Below are 20,174 nucleotides of genomic sequence, written 5' to 3'. Positions count from 1 at the left end.
TATAGAACTCTGAAACTTAGAATACAACTTGCACTTGTTGAAACGAAATATTCTGCATAAAAATAATCTTTCAAACATTAGTGGAGACTTTACAGGCACATAACTGCTCCAGTATAAAACAAACATAACAGACTAAAATACTTGTAAGTTAACGCCATCCAGAAAGCAGAAGTATTTGAAACTGTTAACATTAGAATTAGTTTTGAGCAATGACTTTATCTCTCAGGCAAAATATTTTTTATGATTATTGGAGAAATTTGTGGACTTAAGAACACAGGCTTCTTATATATATATATTTTTTTCCCTTAACGTAAACGACACTTACAAAAATAGTGACATAGTGTTATGAACAGACTATGAATCAGAGACCAGGAAGATCCCCTGGGACAGATTTTGTAAAAATATGGCAAATGTGGATGTTAAAAATAGATGGATGGGAGCGCTGTACTAACGGTGTTTGGTGGTGGTGCCGTGGTCACTTTCACAAGGGAGTTCTCAGCAGTGTCAGCTGGTAGTGGGCGCAGCAACCTCTTGCCAATGTTGATACCCTGTCTCACAGAGTGGCGGCGGCAGAGAGGTCACTGTCTGGTATAGGCACTGACCTTCAGTATTTGTTGAAACAGTCAGTTTGGCATGGACCTCTCCGTTGAGTCCAGTTGACACATACATGTTACCCTCAGAGGCTGTAAACAATTGATTACAAAGACATTTCTCTGTTTCTTTTTACTTTTGATTTTCTCTGACCTCTTTCCCTTTGCTTTCTTTTTCTGGTTTGTCTTTCTCGAACTTTTCCTTGTCTGGCTTTGTCACACTATCATAGGAAGGAGGAGAGGTGGTGGAGGAACTTCCATCTGTCTTTTCTGGAGTGGAATTCCCATTTAATTTGTCAATCACCATATCTCCTTTTATAGGCAGGTCAATCCTCCCCTTGATTGTCTCTTTGTCATATTTACTTGATATGTTTTTTAACCTTTGCTTTAAAAGATAGCATCTGTAGTTGCGCTGAATAATGGCAGCAGATACTTCCTCTTGTTTGCGTTTCAGAGTGGTGGTGATGGGTTCATAGGAGACTTTGGAGGGGTTGGAAGCCATGAACCGATCTTCCATCTGGATTCGAAGGGCATCCATCTCTCCACTCTCCCCCAAAACCCGCTTTGTAAAAGCAAATAGGATGTCCAGGCAGTGGATGCGGTCTCCGCTCACCATGGGCAGATCCATGGCGATGAGCTGGACTTTGTTTGGCTTTGCGATGAGAAGGGGAGGATCCAGGGCAGCCGCAAAGTCAGAGAGCTTGCAGAACTCTATGAACTGAGTGGCGTCGGGGTCGAACTTCTCCCAGACCTCATAGAACATCTCAAAGTCGTCCTCACTCAGGGGCTCTGCGCTTTCTTCTGTGGCGACGCTGAAGTTCTCCAGGATGACAGCGATGTACATGTTCACCACAACCAGGAAGGATATGATGATGTAGCTGACAAAAAAGAAAATCCCCACGGATGGGTTCCCACAATCCCCCTTCACCGAGCTTCCAGGGTGAATAGCATCGGGGTCACAGTCGGGAGGTGCACTGTTGAGAATGGGGGCCAGCAGTCCGTCCCAGCCTGCCGAGGTGGTGATTTGAAACAGGCAGATCATGCTGTTGCCGAAAGTCTCGAAGTTGAACATATCATCAATTCCAGCTTCCTTTTTAACGTAGGCAAAGTTGGACATCCCAAAGATGGCGTAGATGAACATGACCAGGAAAAGCAGGAGGCCGATGTTGAAGAGCGCGGGAAGGGACATCATCAGAGCGAAGAGCAGGGTGCGGATGCCCTTGGCGCCTTTGATCAGGCGTAGGATTCGGCCGATCCTGGCCAGGCGGATGACTCGGAACAGGGTAGGGGACACAAAGTACTTCTCTATCAGCTCGGCCAGAAACATGCCTATGGAAAAGTATTCAGAAGACAGATGAACAAAGAGTATATGGATGTTTATAGAAATGTTGTATGTGTATGGCTCCTTTTTTTTTTTTTTGACAGGGTTTCTCTGTGTAGCCCTGGCTGTCTCAGAGTTCTCTCTGTAGACTGGCCTCAAACTCAGAGATCCACCTGCCTCGGCTTCCTGGGTGCTGAGATTAAAGGCGTGAACTACGTGGCTTTTTGTGTATGTCTAATTTAAAATATAACCTTACAAGAACTTGCCTTAACTAAACCCTTGCCCTTGAATCCACTCTACTATTGGCATTTAAAAAATGTTTTAGAGTTTTATTCAATGACTTTATAATACAATGTTATGAAGCAATGCTGATATTTGCAAATTCCAAAATAATCTAAAATATTACTATGTCACTTTGTGGTTATACTTCCCAGTTACTATGTTTTACTTATAGATGAAATATGGCTATTATAAATAAAGATTATTTCTAAAACGACTTAATTCATTGTTCTCAATGGCAGTGGTATTCTTTAGTTTGAGGATATTATAAAACTCTAAATTTAGAAACCATAGGCCAGATATAGTCAACTTTCCTCTTTCTGCCTATGAAGACCCAACTTCTTGCAAGAGCCATATCAAATGTCATTTATCTATCTTCTGAGAGGCATGTAAATGCTTTGGGCAGTGTTGGCTATTTCTTTATTTTTTTGAATTATATATAGTACTGTTTGAATGAGAATGGTTCCAATAGGGTCATAAGTTTGAATGCTTGGTCCCCAGTTAATGGAACTGTTTGGGAAGGATTAGGAGGTGTGGCCTTGTTGGAATAATATGGCTTTGTTGTAATAGATATGACTTTATTGGAGTATTTATAGCCTTGCTGAAGTAGGTGTGGTTTTTTGGAGTAAGTGTGGCTTTATTGGAGTATGTATGGCCTTGCTGGAATAGGTGTGGCTTTGGTGGAGTGGGGTGGCTTTGCTGAAGTGGGCGTACAAACTTGTTGGAGTGGTTGTGTAAACTTGTTAGAGTGGGTGTATCACTGAGAGTGGACTTTGAGGTTTCTAAAGCCCATACCAGACTCAATCTCTCATTCCTTCTCTGCCTGCTACCTGAGGATCAGGATGTAAAGCTCTCAGCTACCGCTCCAGTGCCATGCCTGCCTGTTTGCCATGGCAATCACACTAACCCTCTGAAACAGTAAGCAAAGCCCTTAATTAGATGCTTTCTTGTGTAAGAGTTGCCATGGTGTCTTCACGGCAGTGAGACAGTGATACTGCTGTGTTATGATGATGTGTTTTCAAGTCACGTGCCTCATTCCTAAGTCTATTCACCACTAGCAGAATGTTGTGGTTTGAGTGTAAGCCATTCCCCTAGGCTCAAGAGTTTGGACTTTTGCCATGATGCTGCTTGTGCTGTTTTGGAAAGTTGTGGAATCTTCAGGAGTTGAAGACTTATGGGGAGAAATGGGTCACTGGGGGGCATGGCTTGAGGTTTTATAGCACAGCTCAATTTCCTGTTCTCACTCTCCATCTCAAATACAGGTTCACTTTAGCTAGCTGACCTTGTGTCCCATGCCAGGCTTCCCACACCAGGATAGAGTGTATCCCTACAACTGTGAGCCAGAATATGCCCTTCCTTTGTAAATTACTTCCTCTTGATTACTGTGTCCCAACAAGGAGAAAGGTAACTAATACGAAGAGGAGATGCTGAGTTGTTTCCTGCTTTCTTCACCCTTCCCCCAAATCCATTACTAATATTTTAACTTCTGACCCGTTAACCTGGTGAAGAAACTCAAGCTACAAACTTTTATCCAAATATGATAGCATTGAAATTATCATTCTGCATACTCCATTATTCTCCCATTGTATTTCTGCAGCAGGATTTGGGGGAAATGTTTGCTAGGAGCACGTCTCTGTGGTTGAAGTGCTCTTACCTACGATCGAGAGAATGACCACCACAAAGTCAAAGATGTTCCAACCGATAGTGAAGTAGTAGTAGCGGAGGGAGATGAGCTTCAGCACAAACTCCCCAGTAAACAGGACGATGAATACAAGGTTGATGCGGGACAAAACCAGGGTCATGTATTTGCTCTGGTCGTCCGTCTCCACCATCATGGTGACCATGTTGAGGCAGATGAGGATCATGATGCTGATGTCAAAGACTTGCCTGGTTACAAAGTCAAAGACCATCCCTTGAAATTTGTTCTAGAAAGAGAGGGAAGATAAGGTTACTGAATACATCACATAAATAGTCATCTTGTAACATCGCAAATCCACACACGGTCCTCAGGTATGCACCCTCCTTAAGATACCCTAAACAGTATTTAAGCTCCAGTTTACTTCCTAATTTTTTTTTGTAAAATGAAAAGAACCATACCACATGCCAGTAACAAGCATACTTGCTTCATTTGGGATACATAGTAAGACAGAACTGAATAAGCCAGAAACTGGTGGAAACTGGCTAAAAATAATATTTGGTTAAACATGAAAGTTTTTATAAAAATGATTTCAAATAATAGTGAAGATTTATGAAAAGGCAAATACAGACTTTTCAATTAATAATCTGCTTCTTTTAAATATTTCAAGAATTTTCTGTTATTCCTTATTTTTCTCTCAAATGATGTTAGTTATACTTATTCAATTCTATTTGTTTATTTGCTATTTTATCTGTTTCCTCCCCATCATATTTTCCTATCTATGCCTCAACCAAGAATCCATGAAAGAATTAGAGCACTGGTGGGTCTTCCAGAGGACCCAGGTTCAATTCCTAGCACTCACATGGTGGCTCATAACTCTTTGTAACTGTAGTTCCTGGGTATCAGATTCTCTCTTCTGGATTCCATGGGTACAGACAAGTACATGGTGCACAGACATATGCATAAGCCCAATGCCCTCCCACACACAGCTTTTTAGAAATGCATGGAAAATGCTTGTCTAATTAATACCTATTTCAGGAGACATGTGCCTTTAAAGTCCCATGTAAATCCAAGTGCAAATGTGGTTTTGTTATTTAACTAAAAATAATTTATAATACACATGGCTTATGGAAAAAAATTCAAGGTCATAAACCAAGCATGTTTGCAGATGTCAGTGACTTTTGGTGAAGCAAGTTGATTCATTCCTTTCTGTGTTCAGTATCTTCCTATCCTTCCTCCTCATTACATCTCCCAGTTTCAAATACCTTTCAATGCATAGTAAGATGATGTCACTGACAAGGGTTCATGAAGCTTTTCAATTGAGAGTTTTGATGACCACAGGATTTGTGGTCAGGGGTACAGTTACCTTATGGGCCTCAGTTACCTTTCTTTTTACCTATCTCAGAGGGTCGATGAGTTAGGGTGTAGTGCTGTGAGCATTACTCACCATCATCATGCCATTCCACATTTGGAAGTGTTAGAGACTGTGCCTTTGAAAGATCTTTATTCTCTTTCTGGTGACACAAAGTTTTTGAGACAGTTTTTCTTTTTAAGCAAGTTGGAAATATTTTCTAGTCCCAAGAGTGAGAGAACCCCAAAAGACAAATGGTTTTCTCCTGTCCAGAATCTAAATTTAATATATATCAAGTCATAGCTAATATGAAGAAAGTATACCATGAATCCAGATAGATAAAAGAGCATGAGGAAGGAGAGGATAGAAGGGGTAAGGGGGAGCTATGAAATGAGTGTGATGTGAAAATAGAAGAGCTTACTATTGGGGGGTTGCGGGAAGGCAACCGGAATGCAGGGCGCAGAGGAAGTAAGGGGACAGCAGAGGAGGGAAGTTACAACGGAGTCTAATGATACACATGTATGAAAATGTTATAAAAGTATTGATTACCTTGTGTGCTCCCTTAAAAGCTAATAACAGAAGGAAAAGCTAAAATGAGATTTATACTAGGGAGGAAACAAGAGCATAGAGCAAGGGAATGGTGGTGGGTCGGGCTGTCTGGGAACCCCCATCTACTTAAAAAGACAAAGTCAGAGGAGTAGCCACCAGACACATTGGCAGCAGGAGAGTGAATCTTGGTTCAGGGTCAGTTCTTGGGAACTCTGAGCTGGAGATTTCAACACACTAGCTACTCAGAACATCCCAGAATTTTAGGAACTTGACATTTGTCACGAAGTTTGCATCTGTAGACTGTACTGCACACTATAAGATTTGTGAATCGTGCTATAGATTGGTGGTATCACCCTTTGTGTTCTGATCTAGATACTGTAATTAAAATTTCATCTTCGAATCTTAATGAATATGAGATATCCTTCTTACTGAAGGCCGAGGGATGGGCTTCTGGGGTTTCTTGGATCCCAGCTTCTTCATTGCATTGTAATACTTCTTCTGTTCTTCCGTCATAAAGATGTCCTGACCTCCAAAGTAAACACACAGAAAAACCTGGTTACAATCCCAAGCTGGGTCCCAATAACATAATAACCAAAGTACTTCTGAGTCTTCCTTTGATCTTTTCTCAATTTTAAGTGGATTTCATCTTGCTAAATATAGATTCATTAATCTGCTTTTCTCATTTATGTGAAATACTGCAGAGTTTAATATTGTGCAAAGCCCATAAGCATGCAAAATTCTGATTAATACAGCATCCTAATTGGATTATATTATATTCACAATGCATTTTAAGGTCCTCAAATATTTATTTTCACAGAGCCAAATATCTTTTCTTCCTCTCTTATAGTTGAGAGTTTTACTGCTCTATGCAACTGTTTTTAGCATTTTGTTCATCAAAAATGTGATTGCTATGAGAATTGCAAAGGTATATAACATGGTGTCACGCTCCTTATGTGGGTAGGTCATCATAAAGGAAAGTGGATAAATGTGCAATTTTATGCAAAAGGGGAAAGGATTAAAAAAAAGAACAAGCAAATGAACAGGAAAAAGGAAGAAAAGTTATTGTAGACACAACAACAAGTCGAGAGAGTCAGGATTAAGCTTAAGACTTTAAAGGATAATATAGAGTTTGCTGGCAATGCACCTCAGGAAGAGAAAATATCACATATAAAGCCATGGAGACAGCAGTGTGTGTCTGAGTTCAGAAAAGGTCAGAAAGATTCCTGCTGTTGCCATCTGACAAGTTCTGTTGACGATGTGCGTGAATGGGGGAATGAGTAAGTAACAGGGTCAGGGCTGAAAAACGAGGTGTGGGGGAAGAGGAGGCTGAGGTATTGGTGAGGGCAATTCCTGACAGACTCCATAAGCCATGCCAAGAGCTGGGTAACCACTGGATGTCCTGAAATCATGGCTACATTTCTGGGTTAGAAAGATAGCTGCGCAGAGGGTGAAAGGAGAGAAGCCACTGAGTAGGGACTGTAGCCTAACTGGCCACCGAGCAAGAGTGGAAATAATATAAATCCAATCTCTTGGAGTCATAACTCCAAGTATCTGGTCGGCTGGGTGCCACACAGGAGCTCTGAGCAGGGAAGGGTGAGCCGTGGGAGACACTCATCTTCTTCTTTTGCTGGTTGAAGTTGTCTATGATGACACCGATGAACAGATTTAGAGTGAAGAACGACCCAAAGATGATGAAGATGACAAAGTATAAATACATATACAGATTTTCTTCATATACAGGCTGGAGTTTGACCTAAACAATAGTGAAAATATGAATACTATTAGCAATGTGGACACTTCAACTAAATAACGTAGCGAGTGCTATTACTTCGTATGAGCTTGTCTTATCATGTCTTCTGATATTATTTTACAATTATTTTCTCAAAGTAGCATGACATTTGAAAATTTCACTTTTTAAATCCAACATGTTTTTCCATTATAACCTCCCTGCCAACTATTCTACAGCCCAAATAACACTGATAAAAATGCATCTAACAGTTTGGGCCTGTTGTTTTATTATCATCATCATTATCATCATCATTATCCCAACATATTTTGCATATTTTTTTGAAAAATTTTAATAGCAGAAAATCAACTGAGAAGAAACTGCAGGGTAAGCAGACGTCTTTAACCAATTCTTTATATTCCTGCTTTTGAGACTGAACTTTCTTGAAGTCGACTTGCTTGTTTGTGCTCTAATATTCCTGGAAGCTGTTTCCCAGACTGACTGGATGTGTTCTCTAGAGAAACAGAAAACCAAGCGCCCCCTGGACTGAGCTCCCTGCCTACTTGGAATAGCTCCATTTGCAGGGCTGATGTGATGCCTCATCCTCCATGTAATCTGACAGCTTTTCAGAGTTAGACATATTACCTATTACATATTGTACCTACAGGGACCAAACTACTCTCCCCACAAAAGCACCTGTCTTAAAACAACCATTTCTACCAGCATTGGTAAATACTTTGGGTTTATGCACTATAGAATTCTGGGTCTCTCAGGTTAGTTCTCAGCAGTGTCTACCGGGGACAATCTAGAAGCTGCAAACAGTGTCTGCGAGCTACTTACGTCCCGCGAATCAACAGCGGCATACATAATATCCATCCAGCCTTTGAATGTGGCCTGTAAACAATACATATTAGAATATGTATGAATATCTCACCTAAATGTATTGCATTTCCCAGACAGAAATACAATGGTGTTGTTTTAAGTATATGTTCATGAACATCACCATGACATTCTCTGTACACAAAGGTGTTGAAAGGAGTCAAATGAGGCTCTATGAAATACCTCCCTACTACTGAATATCCAAATTTGTGTTTAGAGTTTAGAATTTGTTTTCTTTTCTTCCGTTTGGAGAAATTCTATTTTTTTTGTTTTTCTATAGCAAAATATAACTGGAGATTTGATTAATGAAAATCCCATCTCAATCTCATCTTAAGTCCTTCCAGCAACAAGCTAAAATTTGTGGTTGAAGCCTGGGTTACATTCAAAGACAATTCACTTTCACTAAGAACTGACTAGCAGCTGTGCTGTTATAAAGTTAAAAAAAATAAACATTACACATTTTACAATGTATCCCTTGAGATTTCACATGTATAATGACATTATATTATTTTAGACATTACTATGGAAAGTACCTGGCTAAAAATTCATGCATTTAATTCATAAATATAACATGTAACTGATATTTCAATATACACAATTTTTACAGAAAAATAAAAAATGGAAATAGTGGTCAGTGATATAGCATGAAAAACACAGGAAGAATAAATAAATTTTGTGAAAACATTAAAATTTGCATTCCTGGAGGATATAAAATAACTGTAATGTCTCCCTCACAGTCAAATAATTAATTTGAAGTATCATCCACTACCTTCCTACTTTTAAATACAAATTATTCGGAGGACAACACAGAATGTTGCCGGGTTCACACAGTAGCCGCTTACCACTTGCAGCAATGCCAGGTAGCCCGCGCCCACGTTGTCGAAGTTGACTTTCACGTTCTTCCACCGGGCTTGCTTGCCAAGAGCTTGGCAATCACTGAAATTGTTGACTTCGCTCACGTTAAGCATGCTGCCTGTTGTCATGTTAACACAGTGATAGAACTTTCCAGCAAACAGATTCACACCCATGATACTAAAGATCAGCCAGAAGATGAGACACACCAGCAGCACGTTCATGATGGAGGGGATTGCGCCAACAAGAGCATTCACAACCACCTGTGGGAGGACAGCAGAGGCACGGCTTGCTGAAGTGGAAGCCGTTGCAGATGTATATGCATTCTGCCCTCAGACACATTTGGGAGGGATTAAATGGGTACCTGGGTCGACAGCAAGCCTTAGAATATGTGTGTGTGTGTGTGTGTGTGTGTGTGTGTGTGTGTGTTTTCTACTGCATATTGACAGGTAGAAGCAAGCAACAATATAGCTGAAGAGCTAAGCAAGAAAGGCAAGCAAAACACAACAGAATCGAAAAGAAACAGACAAAGTCTGATGGAGTGAGATGGAGTCAGAATGTGCACACTAGGGAAAAGGGGGTGAGGAAAGTATATGCATTAAATGCCAACAGTAGGAATTCTTTGCAGTAGCATATTAATTTTTGTGAACTTGAGTGAATTACTGATGATCTGAAAGAGTAAGTACGCAACCCCTTCACAGGTAAAGCGTGTAAAAGACAGAAAATCTGTATCCTCAGGTCAGGTATGATCATGAAGGTGGGCATTAGGGGTTTAAACGTCTTTTGTTTCGTATTAGGGAATCTCTATGTTTTAGGCATAGAATGAATGATAGCCAGAGGTAAGATGTACCTTTAGATGTAAGACTAGCAAACAGATTATTACTTGTCAATTTCCTACATGTTCTCCTTGAGCCTATATCAACCATTTTGGCTAGGCTGACCTCTTTAGTGAAGAAATAGCACAACCACCTTTTGTTTCTCAGAATCTAGGAAAGAGTAAGATGCACTTAAGATCTCACAGATAGCAAAAGTAGCTTTTCTAACTTCATTTATTCTACTTCATAGTGGACTACTCTGCTAAGTATTCCTACTCAATGAGGCTATGGTCTTATTTAAAAATATAGTAAAGGTTATTTTAGAAATTGGCAGAAAAAAATGTAAACTAACATCAAAATTTGAAAAACAAAACTGTAGTGTTTTCCTATATTAATTGAATTTTATTTCCTTTTGAAACTAAATCATGTGAATTATCTTTGCTACTTTTATTTCCAGATTAAAATTATGAACAATGACCTCTTCTATACCTTTACAAATTCTATCTTCAAATAGATGTTGCTATATTTGGCTGAAATCTTAGGTATTCCATATGAATTAAAAGTACTAATCTTAGAATATTTTTCAGATAAGAGGAAACTTGTAAGTCTTCAGACTTGTTCAACTGATAATTCCTCTCAGATATAAACTATAAATATGATTGCTGACCAAAGTCCCATATGAACCCTGAACCACCCAGGCTATTACCAAGACTATAAGTTGCTATTGTTAAAACTGGTGGCAAGGCCCCATTGTTGAAGACAACACCTACACAACTCATTGAACATGGAGAATTAAAGCTGGTGCCTACATAAAGCCTTCATGCCAATGTGCTAGCATCTTTGGTACAGGAGTAGAAATGTATAGAAATGTAAACAAACTCAGCTACAAACCTTTTGATCTACAATGGTGTTTTGCCTGCAGGATATGCTACTGCAATAATGGCTGAAATTTTGTGGGAGTAACCAATCAAAATCTGATTTGATTTAAGGCGTACTCCATGAGATGGAACCCATATCCGGCACAGCTTGGGTGACCAAGAACCTGAGAGCTCGGGTAAAACCAAAACAATACTGTTCTGAGCAAACAAACAAAAACAGCAAAAAAAAAAAAAAATGACAGTCTGGTACACTCACAGATCAGTGCCTTGCTCAGCCATTATCAGAGAAGCTTCTCCCTTTAGCAGATGGGAACAAAGACAGAGACACACTGCCAGACATTATCCAGAGAGTAAGATACATTGGAGCACACACACAACCCTAAATGGGATGTCTCTATCAAATCCCTCCCCACCGCCAGGGTTCAGGGAACCCTGCAGAAGAGGATGCAGAAAGAGTGTAGGATCTGTAGGGGATGGAAGAAACCAAGTAAACAAACAAGACCTTTACATCAATAGGATTGATGTACGTACGAACTCACAGAGACTGACACAGCATGCACGGGGCATGCGGGGGTCTGCTCCAGAGGGATCCTAGAGCTGAAAAGAGAAGTGGACACAGGCCCCCATCTATATAACCCAGAAGCTATCTCCAATTGACAACCACTTGCAAATGAAAATCTAGCTTTCGCAAAGGGAGTCTCACCGGAAAACAATCTACTCTTAAGGGCAGGCGGCATGCCCAGCTGTAGATGGCCGACAGGAAAAAAATTCAACAGCATCTTTGGAGGTTCCTTGTCTTATAACACTGCACCAGGACTTTTGTTATTTTGTCTCTAATTTTATCTTACTTTTTATTTCATTTTGTATATTTTCTCTCTTTTTACTCTCTGGGCCCTTTGTGTATATTTTATGGTTTCCTGTTTCCTGTTCTTAGTCTTGAATGTATGAAAGAGTGGGTCTCTGTATTTATATCTTCGTCTTGATCTCTTTTCTTTTCTTTGTTTTATCTTCTTTCCATGCTTTAAGGTTTCTTTTTCTGCCTTATTTTATTATTGTCTCTTAGAAGACTTGTTTGTTTTCTATTGAGAGATAGAAAGGAGTGTATCAGGTGTGGGGGAGAGGGCTGGGCTGAGGGAAGGGAGGGGAAATTGTGATCCGGACATATTATTTGAGAAAAATAATCTACCTTAAATAAAAAATAAAACAAAATAAGTTTTCAACATGAAGCTCCGAAGCATCAGGAAGGCTGAGATGGCGTCAGCAGTAAAAGAAGACTGCCATTTAGAAGAGATTTTTATGAATTTGTTACCATAAGCAATGACATAGAATTTGCTGCGGGCAAGCCAAGCGTGTCTCCGCTCACAGTGCTGCGAGAGCAGCTGGAGGGTGGTTTCATTTTCCAGGATGAGTAAATTCTGCCGTCAAGGCTGAAGGGGTTTATTGCCCCAAACAAACCACCTCCGAACATAAAAACCCCATGGCCTTGAAGAAATTCAATATCCATGTGCTTTTTGCAAAGCAGATTAAACAAAGCCGGCCTTCTGTGCAAAGCAGTCCTGAAGGCATGGCAGACGTGCATTTTCTGTTGTGAGACAAGAGATACTTGCTCAGGAGGAGAGCAGGGGAGGACAAGGCTGGTGCTGCGGAAAAACTGAACATCACTCAAGATGTGTGCTTCGAAGATTTGTGGAGCAAAGCCAGCTTGTTAGAAATATGCAGCTAATTATCTTGGCAACTCACGGTAGATGTGAGGGATGTACCAGTTTTGCTGGGTGCTATGACTTACTTTAATTCAAGAAATAAAGCATTGCCTTTAAAAAATGTTATTACTGAAACCTTTTGAGAACTAAAATTTACTGCAGGCCCAGCTGGGATGAATGTTGCCAATAGTCATTCCAAAGTGACCGAGCAATGTAAATAATAGTGACACATGGAAATTGTAGTGTGTGAGTGTGTGTGTGTGTGTGTGTGTGTGTGTGTGTGTGTGTGTGTGTGTTGGGATGCAAGGGAGAGGGACAAGAATTCTGAACTCAAGCCCCAGATGCTGGTATTTGCTCTGTTTCAATTCCTGGGTGTGTGTTTAAATAAACTGCAATTTCCAGAAGAAAGGCTTGCTGTTCTCTGTGGCTTTAGTCCCGAATTATCTAATTCTGTGGGGATCACTGTGTGTCTGAGTCATGTCCCACATGGAACCTTGACTTGAGTTCTAGAGAGCACCGCTGGCTTTTCTTACCCTCATGCCTTCAAAGCGGGATAAGGCTCGGAGGGGCCTCAGCGCTCTCAGCGTCCGCAGGGATTTGATGGCACCAAGTTCGGAGTAACCAAGAGCATTTGCTACCAGGCTAACCAGAGAAACCTGCAGATGGAAATGAAACTGTTAATCTACCACAAAATCAGGTGTTTGATAAAGGCACAGCATATACTGTCCGTTCTTCAGTGACAGCCAATGGACGTGTGACTAGCACCCTTCTGCCTTCATCTTCCACACCCTCTGAAGCTGCCTGCTTCATCCCTCGCTGTGCTTTCACGACCAGTAAAATGTGATACTTGTTCACACTTATTAGCACTTAGAGGGATGTCATACCGCAGGTTTCTTTGCGAAATATGTGTGTTTTTATCATTGATAATTCAGGGCTTAGTTCAAAAGCCCAATCCTGTTGCTTAACCCTGCCAAATAAAACTTAAGACTTCTCTCCTGAGTTGTATGATTTTAAGGTTGTGGATCCTAGGGATACTTGCCAGGAACCAGGGATGGTCAGCTGGCTAGGTGTTTGATCTCTGCCTCTGTATCACATAAGCATCTTAAAAGGTGGGCATGAAACTCTGCTCTTAACGTACCTAATATGGTCTGGTTAGAAATCCATTAGTGGAGCCACTGTGTCCTCGCTGGATAAATTTGGCATATGACTTATAAAATTCAAAACAACAATGCACTGGATGAATAAGGATACAATTTATCTGAAAATATTTTATCAGGTGTGAATTTCTTGATAATACAATACTCTTCTCATATAGTGAGCACACATCTTTCTGATACTTGTAATTAAGTTGAATTTTAGTGAAGTATATGCAACAGTAAATAACACACATCCTTTTGGGGGAAGGGGAGGTCATTTGACTTGATATTCTTTCCAGATCCTTCGAGGCCTCCGTTCCCAAGTCTCCAGAGGTCAGGACTCCTGTTGTCACCTGTGTGTTGGTGAGGAAGCCTCACTCTGAGCACACACAGCCTGCTAAAGAGTAAAAAGTAAAATAAAGAAAGAAAGGAAAAGAGAAAGAGAAAAAGAGGGGTTGGAGAGATAGCTTAGCAGTTACGAGCACAGGTTGTTCTTCCAGGGGCCCTGGGTTCAAATCCCAGCACCTACACTGCAGCTCACAACCCTCTGTACCTTCAGATCCGGGGGACCCAATGCCCTCTTTTAGCCTTCTGAGGGCACCAAACACACATGTAGTATACAGGCATACATGTAGGCAGAACACCCATACACAGAAAATTTAAAAATTAAAAAAAAAATCTTAAAGAAGGAGAAGCAGAATACACATCTCCTAAGAGGTGACGTTCGAGGAGGTTGGAACCCAAACCATTTGACTTCAAAGCCTATTTCAGCTTTTACATCCATTTAAAATATGTTCCTTATCAGAATCATAGAATACACACCACATGACTTCAGTGGCCACTTTCTCATTCCTTGTGTGGGTAACACATCCCAGTTCTTTTTTTTTGAGGAACATTGATTCATTACATTAATTCAATGGCTTAAGGGCATGAGAGTTTAATTTTCCATGTGGAAAGCCATTGGGAGACTAAGTGAATTCTTCCTGTGATGCTCCGACTCAAGATGGAGTCAATGATCTCCTCAAGCATACATGGCGTCGAGGGTGACAGGGACTAAAAGCAAGTGTAGTCACTGTCCCTTCCTTGATTGACTCAGCATTAACTCACACATAAAGTCTAAGAAAATTATAGATTACTTGAATGTTAAAGTTGACCAGTGACAAGATTATTTGTGAAGCTCTTTGTTTGTGTCTTAGGTTACTGCTATAGAAGATCAGGGAGATGAGAAAGGTATTGGTGAACTCACCGACTTCCATGTTCTCCGCTGCTTTATCTCAGGAGACATTAACAACTTTTTAATTTTTTTTCTGGAGTTAATATCTGAATGCTTCTTATCCTCCCAACCAAGCCCGTGATTGAAATGAGGGCTCTAGACAGAAGTGGCTGCACATACCTCATGGCCCTAATGGACTTCAGCTCATACTTTAAAAGGGAAGGAATAGCCTTTCTTCTTATGCTTCCAACCAGTGGGTGCTGGGAACAGAGGAAGTCTTGACTTTAAAGGCTAGATGCATCCACTGGCATTTGTTCTCCCTGAACTAGAAAGGCAACGTTGCTTGAGAAGCTGTTAGCGAATCTGAGCTTCTACTGAAACTTTGGGGTTAGAGGGCAAAATGGCAGAGCTGCACCCAGGCACAATGAGAGTGGTGAAATTTATTAATTTTCACATATGTATCTGTGCATATGGATATACATGCACATATGTACATATACATGCACACACCTATATATATGTGTGTGTGTGCATGTGTGTGTATATTAGAGATCAGCACCAAGTGCCTTCCTTAATCACTTCCTGCTGTATTATTGAGACAGCCCCTCACACTGAATCTGAAGCTCACTGCTTTAGCAATATTAGCTCTCCAGTGAGTTCCAGGATGCAACCACACTTGGCTTTTTGCATTGGTGTTGAAGTTCAGAACGCAAGTCTTCCTGCTGTGGTAAGCAGCCCTCTGCCCTATTGTGGGATAGTGTACATTTTGAAAATGTGTCTCTGCCAAAGGTGGCTTCTGATTGGTTTGATAAAAAGCTGAATGGCCAAAAGCTAGGCAGGAGAGGGTAGGCGGGACTTCTGGGCAGAGAAAGGAATCTGGGAAGTGGATTTTGTCAGCAGATCAAGTGGGATGTGTCATTTTGAGGAAAGGTAAAGAGCCATGTGGCAGGATGTAGATTAAAAATATGAGGTAATTAAGATATAAGAGCTAGTTGGAACCAAGCCTAAGTTAAAGGACAAGCTTTCATAATTAATAATATGAAATAATTATAATAACATAATAATATTTGTGAGCTTTTGGTTCCAAAAAAAGGTCAAACAGCAATGTCCAAACTATTTCTTTAGCCCCTTAGTACTTCAATATGAAGTTTCAATGCAGATCAACAAAAATTGGCCTGTGGAGATCTGTAATGAATTTTTATGTACTTGGGGAAAATAAAGAGGATTAAAAAATGGGGGGCAGGTGGTGAATATTTTTCTGCTTTACGTTTGACTTAAGTTAAAATGTTATTCTGTATAGAACAGAAATGCAGTTTATTGAATTAACTTATGCTATCAAAATTCGCTTTTTCTTTTCATATAGAAAATATGTTGTTTTCATGCAATATATTATACCAGTTTCTCCTTATACCTTGACATCAATTTTGAGATATTTTGACTCTCTTATAAGCAGATGTAAGTTCCTGCAGAAAATTAAAGCTCATAGGATACTGAAGTTTGGAGGTTAATGTTCTATGCTGAGTCATGGGTATTTATAATGATCACTTTATGCATTATCTCATGTCTAACCCAAGAATAGACATCAGGCAAGCTCCAAACTTGAATCTGGGTTCTCTGCTTGCAAATCCAAATATTATTTACTTTTAGTTGGGCAAACTTGTCTTTAGCTTTGCAACACAGTGTTTAGTCTTCACTTTTTTGCAGAAATTGCAGGAAGCATTCTGTGCTAGCATATACAAAAAGGAAGAAAACCATTTCAAACAAATTGAAACATTAATACGAATCCACAGGAATGTGAACACACTCCACACCGTACAGTAAAATCTCCATGGTAGAGGCTTTCCAGGATTGTTTCGCTGTGGTCACAGTTTCATATTTGTGTGCTAGTTGAGCATGAGAAACAAAGTCCTCTGGAAGGAAGGAATGACAGTTCAGAAGGACACCTGTGGTCTGTGACCCATTAATGAACAATGTAGAATGAGTTAGTTTTCCTTCTTAAGTTCAATATAAACAGTTGGTAGATTAAAACTGGGTACATTGCTGCCATACATTCTGATGATACAGTTCAATCCAAAACACTTCATAATTTAAAAAATATATTAGACATTTTAGAATATTGTACAATGTAATTATGCCTTTTAATGGTACAAGAAACATTCCTGCTTGATGTAGGATTCCTTTCTGTATGCTGTGAATATGTTATATTGCCATGGGTTATTTAAAAAGTTGCTTTGACCTATGGCGGGGAAGAATACAGCTAGGCAGGAAAACTAAACTGAATGCAGGGAGAAAGAAGGCAGAGTCAGAGAGATGTCACCATGTAGCTGCCAAAGGAGAAAGATGCTGGAACCTTATGGTAGGCTGCATCCTCATAGTAATACACAAATTAATGGAAATGGGTTCATTTAAGATATAAGTGCTAGCTAGAAATATGTCCGAGACATTGGCTAGTGTTGTAATTAAGATAGTTTCTGTGTGATTATTCGGATCTGGGCAGCTGGGAAACCAAAGCTCCAACTTCTTTTACACCTGTTGGAATTAGAACGACAGAATATCCCCCCACTGATATTATTTTTAACCCTTTCTAGAAAATAAAGTAAGTAATCAGAAACAAAAAGATGGAAGAAGTCATTGTCAGAACAGTGGTTAGACATAAAACGCATAAGAGAAAATCCACTATGAAGAAAAATATAATCACTTTAGGTGATTGATTCATTCCCTCTACTAACTTGCTAAAATTTTCATATAGGGGTCTTGGGGACTTAGCAGGAGGGGCTTGTTTGGAACATTTTAACAGGGAGTCCTGTTCCTGGTATACCCTTGATCTGAGACCGCTCCTCTTCTATTCTGGGAAGGTCATTCTTTCCACCCACTGCACAGCTTTGGGAAGAAGCAGACACTTAAACAGCCAGTTGGATTAGTCACATCAACCTCGGGATCAAAGCTGTGACAGCTCTCACAGTGAGATTGTCCACAGGTGTAAGGTTTTGAACTACATAGTCTTGATTATGCAATTTAAAAAAAAAATAATGGCTAATAAGGATGACCTAAAAATGTTTTGAGACAGAGTATGATGGTTAAGTTGTCAACTTGACACAATCTAAAATCACATGGGAAGACAGTCTCCACATAGAAATGTCTGGATTGGGCTGACTTAAGGGCATATTCTGAGAGATTTTTTTTGTGTGTGTTTGGTGGTCAGAAGACACGCCTTGAATGTGGGCTGCACTATTCATGAGCTGGCCCCAGGACTAAATGAGAAAGTGTTTGGGTGCTGTTAAGTCATAAAGCAGGTCTCCCCAAATGTCTCCGCTGCTGACATTGTCCTAAAATGATGGCTTAGGCCCAAACCAGGCCAATTCTTACCGGGTAAAAGCAGAAGAACTATTGTGAGGTAAACAGATACCTAACCTCAGCATTCCTTAGAAACCCTGTAATTCCTTGTAAACCCTGTAATAAGTAGCAATCTTCCAGGACATCTGCTTTAGTTCCTGCTTCCAGACTCCTGACTTAAGTTCCTACGGGAGCTTCCCTTGCTTGCTAAATAGTAACACATGCAGATTCTTCCTAAACTTAAATTCTAAGCCATCTCTTGAGTAAGTATTTACTTATGCTCATTATTTGGATGAAATTCACAAAAGAAGGGACAATACCCAGATTAATTTTAAACCATGGTGGACCACAGAAAGTCCAGAGCAGAAGACTTTAAAGGAAAAGGATCAGGGACCCACATGTCTACAGTAGTGAGGAAGTGATTTGAGAAACACTCAGAAGGGTCTGGACCTGGAGCCTCTAGGTTCCTTGAAAACAGGATGGAGCTACACAGACAAGTGATCGCAAGTCTGAATATATGAAGGCTGAATACCACTGCTTGCTTTCATCCACCCTGTCCAGCCATGCAAGAGAGCAAAATGAAACGCTCTCTTCACAGCCAAGAGGGGAAGCTGCACTTGCTCAAGAGATCCTCACTGCTTAGTTGCCCTGTTGCCCAACCAAAGGCTCTTCAGGGCTTCGTGCAATTGAGGTTTTCCAAAGAAGAATACGAAAGCATTCGAGCAGCATGTGGGTTACCGCAGAATTTCTCAGAGAAATGGAACCCAAAACGTCATGATGAGGACAGTTTAGACAGGTTTAGAGGCAGGAACCTCAAAACTGGCTGTTCTCATTCTTGAGCTTGGCCAGAAACAAGAGATGGCTTTGATTCCATCCTAGCCACAGGCAGTGAATGCAGAGAGAGTTCTAATTTCTTATCTCTCTAGACTAAATGAACACCTGTTTGCAGGCTACCTGTGAAGTTGCGGCTAAAATTCCAGCCCAACTGGAATTTTTAATTAATTCCTTCTGGTGAATACCCTAGAATTAGGTATCTGAAGTTTCATTATAGAAATGGATAAGTAATTACATATATTTTTAATTTACTATATACATAAAATCATATGTTTTATTATATATAATATACACAAAAATATGCTTTATAATTTATTGAATATAATATAACATACAATTTTATATATTATTGTATATTTATAATTTATTATATTTACTAAATTATATGTTTTGCAAATTATTTTATAGCCTAAATTTTTTTTGTATGTTGAAAAGATTAATTGTAATTCTTGTTTTGTCTCTCTTCTCCATGCAAGCATTTAGTTAAAAATAAAAGCTCTTTTTTACCTTGTGGAACTTTTTACATGCTACTTTGGTTAAAAAAAAAAAAAAACCTTCCTAACTTTCATTTTTGGGTCAGAAAACTGACAAATGTAGTAGGTTATGTAACATAACCTGTTTGAGACCCAGTGACATACCCCAGGGCGATTAGGGACTCCACTATTGAAGAAGAGAACATTATAGGAAACTCGGAGACTATTGAGGATGGCTAACAGGACTCTGTTGAGGACCATTGAGGGAAAGCTATTTGCTCCTAGTCAAAGGAATGTACTATTGCTCTGGCCCTGGGTGGAGACTCAACAGTGTGATCTGCTCCACAGACTGGAACATTATGTACTATTGTTTCCGCCCTTAAGAATTAATCCAGCTGGGCCTGTCAATCACCTGGCCAGGAGGCTGCCTCTCATGAAGGTTGATTCACCTAAAACCATGCCAAGGAGCTCAGGAGAATGGTTCTTTCTGTAATGAGATAATGTACTTATCTCCCCCAGAAGCCTTCACCCCACTCAGCCACTTGAAGAGCATCACCAGGCTGTTATGTGGCTCCTCTGCCATGTGTCCGTCTGCTTTTCTACGTCAAT

General features: G+C 40.1%; 1 protein-coding gene across 7 annotated transcripts in view; it reads right to left on the bottom strand.

Annotated features, from left to right (window-relative positions):
• Positions 1–723: 723 nt before the first annotated feature.
• Positions 724–20,174, bottom strand: part of Scn3a (sodium voltage-gated channel alpha subunit 3) — an 80,324-nt gene continuing 60,873 nt past the window's right edge. For all 7 annotated transcript variants that reach the window (XM_038336054.1, XM_038336056.1, XM_038336058.1 and 4 more), the window contains 7 exons: positions 13,110–13,232; positions 9,174–9,446; positions 8,293–8,346; positions 7,342–7,479; positions 6,156–6,260; positions 3,845–4,115; positions 724–1,919 (listed from right to left, as the gene is read on the bottom strand). In XM_038336054.1, the coding sequence (XP_038191982.1) occupies positions 724–1,919; positions 3,845–4,115; positions 6,156–6,260; positions 7,342–7,479; positions 8,293–8,346; positions 9,174–9,446; positions 13,110–13,232 (2,160 nt within the window). The remainder of the gene's footprint in view (positions 1,920–3,844; positions 4,116–6,155; positions 6,261–7,341; positions 7,480–8,292; positions 8,347–9,173; positions 9,447–13,109; positions 13,233–20,174) is intronic.

Source organism: Arvicola amphibius, chromosome 7 (assembly GCF_903992535.2).
Source record: "Arvicola amphibius chromosome 7, mArvAmp1.2, whole genome shotgun sequence".
NCBI lineage: Eukaryota > Metazoa > Chordata > Mammalia > Rodentia > Cricetidae > Arvicola > Arvicola amphibius.
Note: the sequence above shows the minus strand (reverse complement) of the source record. Positions and strands in the feature narration are given on the sequence as shown.